At 38.9% G+C, this 12,256-nt stretch overlaps 1 protein-coding gene across 6 annotated transcripts in view; it reads right to left on the reverse strand.

Annotated features, from left to right (window-relative positions):
• Window positions 1-12,256, reverse strand: part of cno (adherens junction formation factor afadin) — a 446,647-nt gene that overhangs the window by 229,380 nt on the left and 205,011 nt on the right. For all 6 annotated transcript variants that reach the window (XM_083138204.1, XM_083138208.1, XM_083138207.1 and 3 more), the window contains exon 7: window positions 6,347-6,470. In XM_083138204.1, coding sequence (XP_082994330.1) covers window positions 6,347-6,470 — 124 coding nt within the window. The remainder of the gene's footprint in view (window positions 1-6,346; window positions 6,471-12,256) is intronic.

Genomic DNA, 12,256 nt, shown 5'->3' on the forward strand with positions numbered 1-12,256 from the left:
GAGTCAAATGTTTCGTCCGTTGTGCGGCCGCCAATAAGAAAGAGACTAACGTTAAACTTCCCTGCGACGGTTTGCAACAAAAATGACTCGAATCGGATTCTGTGTGCGGCTGGCCTAAGAAATGACGTAATAGCAATTCCCTTTCGAAAAATTCCTGCGCACGACACGGCTCAGCACTGGTCTCACTTATCGCACAACACTTGAGCAACCTTGTGTTCTGACGTCACGGGAGAAAGCTTTTTTACTTTTAGGCTAAATGTCTACGTTGTTAGATTAGGCTAGCTATGTTTAGTTCTCTTGGCCTAAATAATAATTTCTCATTGTATTTATGCTAATGCAACCTAACCTCACAGGCATTCCTCGTCTGACGTCAGAACACAAGGTGGGAAACTGTTGTGCGACAAGGAAGACCTAATCAGCACAGCCTATTGGCATTCATTCACGTACCTGGAAGCGGCCGTGAACCACATAACCTCCTGCAAGTCACCGCCAGAAACGAACACGTGGGATCGGAACTTCTCGGTTTCCCGATGCACTGCAACACTGCACTCTTCCCTAGCATCCTGCGCACTTAGGGAGCACATAAACCTCACTGAGGAAAAGATTCTAATCCAAGTCTCTCCCAGGGTAGACTGCGGGAGGCAACATAAACACCAAACACAATCTCCACCCAGGCTTATTTGGACGAGAGGGCTAAAAACAGCACGTACAACCCTCTTCCCCCATCCCTCCCACACATCACAACCAACGACCACAGGCCTCCGTAACTCCTCAATGGCTTAGTTTTTCCCCCTCACGCTTTTTTTATGACGTTCCTTCCTTCCGAGCACTGAAAATGCATAAAAGAAGACTAAAACGAAAGAGAAATAGGCAGGCACACATGTCTCTTTCCTGACAGTTCTGTGGTCCAAAAAGCTTCAATAAAGAAAGTGTGATTGGGTAAATACCGAGAGAGCCTGACAAGTAGAATTTACAGTCCAAAACAAAATTTAATTGATTCCACAGGTCATCCGAAGTTGAGTGTTTGCCTAGACCTCGCTAATTTCAGTAAATTTGGAAACCAGCCAGGTAAACCTTTAACATATACAGGGTGATTTGATTTGATTTTTGTTGTTCAGCGTCGCTTTTCTTTCACTTTTGGCTAATCGCGACGACGAGGATAATATGAAATTGATGAAGGGACACTCATAAATAACGCCCATGACCAGTCAGTGATTTGAATCCGAGACTCTCGGCGTCATAGCATGCTGTCATGGCCGTATTTAGAGGGCGCGTTTTTAGGGTTCAACCCCCCCCCCCCCCCCAACGTCTGGCATGTTGGATTAATGGAAGTTCAGAAACCAAAATTTGTATCACACTTTCAAAAATGTATTCGCAGTTTCACAAAAATACAACAGGGAGACAATCCTGGAATGATCGAGCTATAATTTACAAACCTTTTCAATTCTGAAATTTGAGCGAAACTGATTTAATCCTCAGAATCACAGCCCACCCGCGACCCCTTCATTTTCACTTCTGCTGTCCTCTTTCCCGTGCTTCCTGGATCAGACTGAAAATTCCCTTCTGATTGTCCCAAAATTCCCGTTCCAACTTTTAAATTCCCCCTTTATAAGAGTTCAAACGTAGGATATCCAGCTTCGTAACGAGTTACATTCACTATCCTTCACCCAGCGGTTGGATATAGTACATACATTTAACATATATGCGGTCCTATAAAACACATACTTGTATAGTGCATAGTGGTTGTATATAATCCTGTTTGGTAAGTATATGAACAATGTGAGCATCGAAAAGTGGAATTGACATCGTTTATTGCAAGATACAAAATAGCAAAACGTTTGTTACTTTTATTGTTAACGGAAATAAAGTCCAGTTAGTTAGTATTCCAACAGGATAACCAAATTGAGGTTACAATACAGGCACCAGGTTATGTTTTACCATTTAATCCAAAGAATAACTGGTTTCCACAGTTTTCAAAATTCCAAAAAGTAAGTTTTATGTGAATGGTCACACAACATAAGCTTTATGACTAAAATTTATCTTACTTTTAAAACTTTGGAACGACTGAAGATGACCGGACCCCTCTCCGATTTTCTTCATATTTGGCATACTCACTAATTGAGGCCTCCTAATTACGAATCTGAAGTTAAAAGTTGTCGGAAACTTCTAGAAATTGCAAATTAAGCGAAAATAAGGCGTTAGTTTTCGGAATGGAAACCGTCGATATATATATTCCTGATACTACAACGACACCAAATTTTAATTATGTTTGCCTCACCTAACCACACGTCAATGGTTCGTGGGGATAGCGTCAATAGTTCGCAATTACTTTGCAATTTCTAGACGTTTCCGATAAATTTTAACTTCAGATTCGTTATTAGCAGGCCTCAATTAGTAAGTATGCCAAATATGAAGAAAATCGGAGAGGGGTCCGGGCATCTTCAGTCATACCAAACCTTTTTCTTGAGGTACTTAAAATTGAATAACAAAATATATAATAACTGTGCATTTCAATATACACTGCATGAAACGTAAAACAAATAAATAAAAACAGTTGTGCTGCATATTCACACTTCTGATGGATAGAGTAGAAAAGTCTCCTCAATGATATAAAGACAGAAATTATAATTATTAATAATACGTTTGGAATTAATTAGTTTATGAAATTTAAAACAATATTATTATTGTTATTATTATATTAACAATTATTATTGTTATTATTTCTATTATTCAAATTTCTTGCGATGCCCATGAGAACAATTATGAGTGGACCCCCCCCCTCGAAATTTTTTCCTGCCTACGGCCATGCATGCTGTGCTAACCACTGCACCACGGAGGTCGGCTAGTAACTTGATAACAGGCCAACACTTTCTGTATAGATAAATGTGTCGAGAAGTTGTATTATTTTGAACGTATGTAGTGTTCAACTATTCGAGGGGGGCTCCAAAATTCGAAATTCTAAAGGGTGACCCATTACATGAGTTTCTTAATTTAAATTTCTTTTAGGGATTTATTTTTTAATTTGGTTCCTGATTTTCGAATGAGACCCCTCCAGAAAAAAAGTATATCACTTCCATGAGTTTTCACCATACTAAAAACAGGCTAATATTTTCTGAACTGAGAATAAATCATAGAAATCCTATAGCTAATGTCATGACATTAAAACCCACCCATGAGCGAGTGGAATGGTGGTACTTTGAAAATTTGTGGTGAAAGACAAGGAAAAATTCTATAAAGTGAAAAATTAAGGAAAATCATTAAAAAGCATTCTCCCGCAAAGATATATAGCAAAGCCAGCAGTGGTGGCACACAGCATAACTGTTACAAATTAATTCTTTAACTTTTGGTTTCTCATTATTTCTTCCGGGTTACCTCAACAGAATATCAACCTGCAAGCATCTAAGGTTCAATCTTTTCCGATATGGGGCCATCAACACCATCTCGCGGCCTGTTTACAAAGCATTTGCATAGTATCACCATCCTGGCAATGCCATCAGAAACCTGAAAAATACCCGGCGACCTTCAAGGATCCAATGGGAGGGGGACGTTGTGTGGAGACAAAGCTTGTTTTCCACCCCGTAAGGCCTGGATGAAAGCAGTGTGTGCCATCGGTCAGCCTGCTGATGTCCTCAGTGTTGTGAACTGCACGATTAAGTGTCCAAGTGTACTGTATACTGTCAGCGATGTAGCCTATCCATCAAGCTAGTTAAAATTTATATTCATAAATAAACTATAAAGTTTCAAAACACAGGAGAAACACAAAAATATGATTGCTGACATATGGATGATATATTCTGTGTGAAGATAAACGTTTCCCAGCTTTCAATCTATTAAGACAGCTAACATGTTCATGGACACATCCGCCAAATAGAGTTGGTAAAACTCGCTGGCCGCGGTCCAGTGACGTGCCCAAGGGGGGGGGGGGGGGTTGGTGGGGTTTATAACCCCCCACTTTGGCCCAGTATTCCTTAAAAAGAAAACGTCAAATGCAGGAAAAGGTGGCAAAATGATGATTGACTACCAAAAAAAGTATACATAACCCCTCCCTTCCGAAAATCCTGAGAACGCCACTGCCGTGGTCACACTTTTTCAAGCGCTTTGCGAGGTGAAAAGTTATGGCTTTTGAGGCAGGTGAGTTTCTATTTGTTTGCTTCAAAAACTTTAGTGCTGGCATTGTTTACTATTTATTACGGAAAGAACTACGTGGTGCCAAAGTGGATTTGTGAATATTGCAATGTGTCAAAATCTTGAAAATTGTTTCAATCATCCGCGATCGTCTCTTGAATTAAATACGTTTGACACAAGACCAACTGAAATTCGAAAAAATGAACAACTTCGCCAGGACATTCATCTTTCCCTTATACGTTATGGAAACAGAATCAGGTAGAGTGCTAATTTTTTCATTATAACGTACCATGCAGAAGCAATGAATTCTTGTTTTTCTTAATTTTTGGGGATCTGCACGGAAAATGTCACCATGCGCCACTGGATAAAAGTTACATCATGTACCAAATAATGCACAAAGAAAATACTCCACACAGCATATAAATTTACTAAATATTGGGACAAATTTTCTAAATTGACATGTTCTGAAACAGAACATCCTACATTTCCAGAGTGCAAAACTGAAAAGATATTTCTATGTGACATATATAGAGAGATTGGTACTAATTTGCACAAATTACACGAACTTCTTACTATAACTCTCCATTGAGATAGATACAAATGCTCTCATGAAATATAACACTCTGGATTACAAAGAGAAACAATAGCTAATGAGTATGAAGAGATGATGGCTAACGTCCAACCAAGAATGTATGCTAATATATAAGATAACCAACTGATGAAGATATTTTGAATCAGAAAGTAGACTGATGTGGCCGAACTGCACACATTTCATATAAACTACTCAATCATATAATTTATGATATTACAAATAAATTTAGCGATGAAACAACTTATGACTTTATGAAAAATTTAGGACTTGTCTGCGAAAAGTATGAGAAACTGTTAAGAGTGTGTTTTGGTAATCACTGGCCTAAATCATAATGAATAATATATCACTTGTAAACTACAGCTACAATTTAAAAAAATGACTAATCAGAACTAGTCCTACAGTTGTTCTTAAAGAGGAATCACAATCAATGACATGTGCACACCAGAAATCAAGCTTAAGATCACTTGATTCAAATATGACAGTTTTGTTTAAATTTGGTTATCTCTAACTTCTTTCAATGGGAAGGGGGGGTTTATTTATGTTAATTGTATTCATTTCTAGTGCTCATTTCAAATTATGTTACCTAAGCACAGTATAACCCTCCTTTAATTTAATACTTTTCAAACAGCTATCCAAGAACTTCAAACTAACAAACTTGAGACGTTGACAGGGTTTTAGTCACATCCATCGATGGTCACGTCTTTCTTTCTTGTCTAAGATCACACCATTCTTTTAGTTTTGCGTACCTGAAGTGTTTCCACATTGCGGAAAAACGTCTGAATGCACACACAAGCTATTTTGCTAATGTTTCTCTTAATTTTAATTCATCATATCTAATTCCAGCTTTTATTCATTGCTACTCATCCATCTCTGTCACAATCTTGCATCTATTCTAAGAAGTTTGGCACAAAAGTGATGCAAAGATAAGATTGAATATAGTGTATTCACTTCAAGCTTAAAGTTTCACAGGGCAACACTGTAAGGGATAAAGTAGTGAGAATAGTGTTTCCAGCTGCAGCATCTGTGAGAGCACAAACTGAGCATGTATTCTGCTGTATACCCACCTCGAGCTTCGTTCTGCTGCTAGATGCTATCACTATTGTATGGGTTGCCCTGTGGAGGTTCAAACGAGAAACTGCACCAGCGCACCTGATTCACAGTTTCGCTTTCTCACCAAAAGACATGTTATGGCCACACACACATTACTTATTGTGTGTAAATTTTAGCAAAAATAATTAAAAGGTAAAGACATTGTTTATTGTTCGTTATCGAAGTGATTACTCTTACGTTACTGAGTGTTCACTGCTCCTATACACGTGTTCTATATGCTCATCCATATCTGTAATATACCTAAAACAAGTACCCACTGTATTCGTTTGAGAAAATTATTATTATTTGTTCTATTAATTTCAGTGGCCGCTGCCATCATCCAACTATTTTCATAGCACAAATAATAATCAATGTAACACATAAACTGGGTACTTTTCCTTATGTATTGCTACGTTACTGACAGCATAAGTTTCCACTTGAAAGATTAAATCACAGCAAATTAACAGTTTCCCTCCTACCACAACTCCTGTCCTACAGCCACCCTCATTAACAAATGCAAGAAATGAAATATTTGCTTACCTTTCGAAGAAGGATGATTCATAAGAATGGCCAAAGGGCATTCATCTTCATCCAAAATGTATTCTCTGTTTGATCCACCATGATATTCCTTGCTTTCGCCACTATCAGATCCAACAGCATTAACCTAGGAGAAAGAAGTCATATGAAGTAATTCAAAAGGAAAGTCCCGGGTTCGAATCCCGGTCGGGCTTGGTTGTTTGTGAATGTCCATTCATCAATTTCATCCTTTCATCACTCATCCTCATCTTCGCAAATTAGCCAAGAGGCACAAAACGCGAAGTAAAATAAACTAAATCAATCAATCAAAAGGAAAGCCAGCTATGTAAACGAGATGAAGGCTAATGAAAAATAAGTAATGAAGAATGACTGAGATGTAATTCCGTAACAACAATTTACACTGCAAGTATTTACATACTTATACATATACACAGATGAATGTACGAGTAGATTAGTACACTAAAACTTACGATGTAGGGAGGATAAGCGTAGCATGTATGACACTGTAGTATCAAAGAATGTAAAACTGAGGTTCCATTATACTGTACATGTAAATCATATTTGTACAGGGCAAGTGAGAAAAAAGGCTATATGTTTTATCCATAGCCCACTACGATCCTTCCTGCCTCCACACTCAACCAATTCGCATGTTATTCCAAGAACATACAATTTGTCGCTACTCACCTAACGGTGTTGATATCAGACTGGTCTGCTTCTAGGAAGACACTTCTAAAGCATGTGAACTTTACGATTGAGATGCTTGTGATTTAAGTACTTAGGTCTTTCAAACATTTCTGTTGAAAGCTCAGTCTCTAGTCCAGGTGTGTGGTTTTAAAGTCGCCATTTATGAGTGAAGGTTATGTCAACACCCTCCCTCTGTCTAGCTGAGTTTCTAACCTTCCTCTTTTACATCATGATCACATCAAAAGATCACAATTCCATGAAGATATCCCATGCTGGAATTATGCCAATTACGGTGCAAGAGTTTACATTTCAGGCCTATAACCACTTGAAAAAGGATGGTTGAATGCAACACAACACAGCGAGTAAGCAAATTTTGTATTTTGTTCTGGACTGTGCAACATAGTTTCTGTGCAATTGCAGTACACTTCTCTGTTAATGGTTGGGCTTGGGTGGCAAGAAAACAAAAACACCACTCCATGACTGTCCCAAAACACTTTGCACATGATCTTGCAAAATGAAATTATCTGCTTTGAATTTTGTCTTTGTTGGAAATGATGTGTGCCTCTGCTCCATAGGCTACTGCTTACATTCAGGAGCCATGTACAATATGCATGTCTAGTCAGCTGTAAAGATCCACCTCAAGAATTTGTCCCCTTGCTCACTGTATCACGTGAGAGAGGTCAATGTACACAAGCATTTTGTTTTGTGTTTCTCAAAGAGCATCCGTGGCAATGTGTACAATATACTGATGCATTGTTTTTCTATCATATTTTTTATTCTTCTCACAATCTCTAATTTCAGGCTTTGTTCATTACTATCCATCCATGTGTACTACAAACTTGTAATTATTCTAAGGAGGCTTCCCCCCAACAAAATATTTGGAGTTGCATTCCTCCGGTCCTCATATGATATTATCCATTGATCTCAAACTTGAAGCACATCGTACAACACTGAAAGGGGGAATGGCATGTTCCACTGGAGCATCTGTTATGGCACAAACTGCATGCATTTTGCCACATAACAATAACCCATGGCACAAAAGCCCTTGAGAGCCAAGGTCCACTTACCAACTGCCGACCTTACTCCCACATGCCGCAGAGGTGGGCGACCATCAAACCAGTTAAAAGGTGACATGTGATCAGCACAATGACCAGGTTATGCTACTCATTCGTAACTCTCCAATTTCCTCACAATTGTGTGTGGCCACTGGCACCATACACTGGCTGAAATCTCAGGAGATAAGTTGTTACATTTCCTCCCAGGAGACTCGAACCTGCATGTGTCCCATAGCCCGAGCCCAAAGCCCAACACCTTGCACCAGATGGCAATGATGCAGGAAATTTTGCAATGTATCCACAATAAAATTCTACCTGCCATCCTGTGCCTTCCCCATGGTAGGTGATGCCTATGGAGGTGCAACCAAGAAAGTGCACCTCTATAGAATTTAGGGATGTTGCTTGGCCTCGATTCATGTTTTCTCTTACTCAGGAGGAGAATCTCTGATCTCACTCCCATCAATACAGTACTTATCATGTAAAAATTGCAGTGAAAATTGGTCATGAATATATTATTATTTATTGGTGAATATTGTGTATACATTCACTGTTAATATTTGCTAAAAGCCAACTATGCCTAGATCAGACACAATTTTGTGAATCAATGACTGAGAAATGCAAGTAAAAAAAATCTGAATCTTCTATTCTCATGTACTTTCTCTTCATTTGCATGCATTAACTTTTATGTTCACAACAGAACGACACTGTTACCATACATTTCGCACAAATGATGATGAATGCCTAGTAGTTTCACATTCCTTGGATCCTAGAAACAGACCACAGACTGCATTTCAAAGGTGGCAGGTTCCTCAAATCTCTTGAATATGTTCAGCAGAAAGAAGGATCAGAATTAAATACTTGTCTGTGGCTTGCCAAGAATAATGTAATACACAGGTCCATCATGCATGCACCATCATCATCATCCTTTGCAGTTTCCTGCTTCTGGCTGCATGCACCAATTGGTGGCTATATTTCTGAATACCATGTACCGAAAGCAATATTCTATGATGAGGGATGCAGAAATTAGTGCCTTGCCTTAGTCACAAGTATGGGAATGACAGATAATTAGATCACACACATGTAATCCAGTCCCTTGCCAGAAGACCCGCAGAAATTTTGAGGTGGACGAGTTTTCTCTTTTGATCCTGTTAGGACATGCCTAAAGAAAGGGGAAAAATTTTGGGTAGACAACTGGCATACCGGGCCTAAGATTTCTAGGGGCCCATAAATTCAAGATGGTCACTGCGTCATCCACCAACGTAAGAAATCAATCATAACTCCTTTAATATTGGTGAACAAAAAATATTCTTACAGTGCTTTTCATATCTTGCACTGTTACGGAGATATATCCAGTGAAAGAATTCTGTACCCTTTTCTGCAAGGATTCTAAGCAATATTTTGCATTGCCAGCTCCTGGCCATAAGACCCGCAAAAATTTTTAATGTGGACGAGTTTTCTCTTTTGATCCTGTTAGGGCATGCCTAAAGAAAGGGGAAAATCTTGGGTAGACAACTGGCATACCGGGCCTAAGATTTCTAGGGGCCCATAAATTCAAGATGGCCACCACTTCACCACACACCAACAAGTGAAATTGATCTAACTCCTTTAATATTGGTTTTTGACAATTTTGCACAGAGACATATTTTCTTCAGAATTGAAAACGAAACAAAAAATATTCTTACAGTTTTTTTTTTCATATCTTGCACTGTTATGGAGATACATCTACTGAAAGAATTCCATAGTCTTTTCTGCAAGGATTCTAAGCAATATTTTACACTTTACTTGACATTCCGGCATATAAAGGGCAAAACAATTACTGCCTGTGATACTTTGTTGATGCCTACTATTGTGGTGCATGGCCTGTGTGACATTATACATCAAAGATGGCTGCCTCTGCAGACATTAACAAAGGAAATCGACCATGTCTCCTTATCTCCTTCAGTAGTCATTTTGACCATTTGTAGGTTCGTTGGGTTTTTGAATGAAGTGAAGACATGTGTAAGGAGGATGCCTTCATTACGAGGCATGCAATCATGCTGGACAATGTGTCAAGAGAAGGTACATGGCATCGGGACTCCAAGATGGCCACCACGGAGGTTCTGAGCAAAAATACTGTCCATATCCTGATTTCGAGTTCGTTTATCAGAATTTTCCAGAGGTATTTATCTGTTAATAAATAGCAAGTGAAAATATATTATTATATTTTTTGTAACTACAGTAGTGTCCAAAAGTTAAGCATGATGGAAGATATGAGAAAATGTGTTATTGATGAAGTGTCAGAACTGCACAAAATATAGTGAAAATTAATCAAAACGTTACATGAATTAACAATTGTTTTTAGTGTGAAGACAAAAAGTTCAAAAATAAGAAAATTGAAGATCACTTCCTTAACAAGAAAAAGATGTTTGTATGGGGCGTGATCATCCGCAACAGCTACACAGCCTTGCAACGACGTAAAAGGTGGTTCAAGAGCTCTACAGGCACCTGGTCCCATTCCCCACGAAGAGCAGTGCAGAGCTCTGGAATGTCTTTGGTGGAGGCTGGTGGGTTGCAACTCGTCTCCTTAACACATTAACTGCCGGATGAAATTTTCAATATTCACTGATAGCGCCGTTCATGCGATTGAAAAGCAACAATCAATTTTGTGGAAATGCATTCTTTACTTTGAGCTTTATATTTGACCTGTTTAGTTAGAAGTATTCTAAACAATACTGCCCAACACAATGCACTATAAACATAAAAGAATTTTCAATAATCCGCCACTTTCATCTTTTCTTTATGGGAATGTTTCTCTTTCCGACAACAAATAAGGAAAGATTTATTTTCATTTTTGGTTCAGTGTGTTTGTTTGGAATGTTTTGCTGTCGACCTTACTTTGCCACTTGACTGATAGCTACAATGGCATCCAGATGCTTGGATGAAGGAAGATGATCCAATATTTTCTCCAAACAATACAGAAGATGATCTTACTACTTCTGATGAATCTCATATTCAGCCACAAGATGTTTCTTCTAGCCAGGGTCCAAATGGAAATCTACCAAACATCAGTTTGTGATTTCATGTAGAATTGACTGTAACGTCGCAGGGATGCTTGCCCTTGGGAAGCCAGAATATTTTTACTCACTGATAGTTGATGACAATGTTTTCAGTATTATTTCAGAAGAAACAAATTTGTATGCAACACGGTGTCTAATGAGTGGCGAAAGTGATGTCCCACCATCTTCTAGACTACATGAATGGGTTCCAGTGACTGCTAATGAGATGAAGAAGTTTTTTGGATTAGTAGTTTGGATGGGTATAGTACAAATGCTGCAGTTGTCTGACTACTGGAGTCAAAATTGTTTATACAAGAACACTTTTGCAGCATCAGTTATGGGAAGAAATAGATTTGAGCTAATTTTGCGAATACTACATTTTTCTGATAATGAAAAATGTGCCCCTAGAGATAGATTACACAAAGTTGAATGTTTGGTTGATCTTCTCAATGATAAGTTTCAGGAAGTATATGAACCCGGTGTTGTGTTGTGTCTGTGTTGATGAAACTCTTGTACCCTTCCGTGGAAGAATAATTATGCGGCAATACCTGAAACAGAAGAGACACAAGTAAAAAAGAAGTGAAGTAAGTAAAGTGTTCCCCTGTGCTTAGCACCATGCCATGAAGGCGTATAGGGGGTGTGGGGGTAACGCACCACACTTTCTTGATCCGGTCGTAAGTGGGGGTGATGTGATCAGCACCATGGCCCTGACCGCCTTTACCCCCCAGGGTTTCCCCCAGGTACCCATGTTATTCGACGCTGGGTGGGCACCGGGGCCGCTTCCAACATCAGAAAAGTTCCCGGATTTGAACCGGCCGAGGATCGAACCCGGGACACAAGTACGGCATTAAATTATTCAAAGTATGTACTGGCAACGGCTACACTTACGATGTGAAAATATATTGTGGGAAAAAAATTGACGGAACAACAACTAAACCAGCTGATATTGTATTGTCACTGTGTGACAAACCACTAAATTCAGGTCGTACTGTCTATACCGACAATTGGTACACAAGTGTAGATTTGGCAACTAAACTTTTGGATGTAGATACACATCTCGTAGGAACACTGCGTGCAAATAGAGGTCCCAAGGATATTGTTGAAAAAAAAAACTGAAGAAAGGCGAGGTGATAACCACT

The sequence above is a fragment of the Lepisma saccharinum genome, chromosome 16 (assembly GCF_977018435.1).
Source record: "Lepisma saccharinum chromosome 16, izLepSacc3.1, whole genome shotgun sequence".
Lineage (NCBI taxonomy): Eukaryota > Metazoa > Arthropoda > Insecta > Zygentoma > Lepismatidae > Lepisma > Lepisma saccharinum.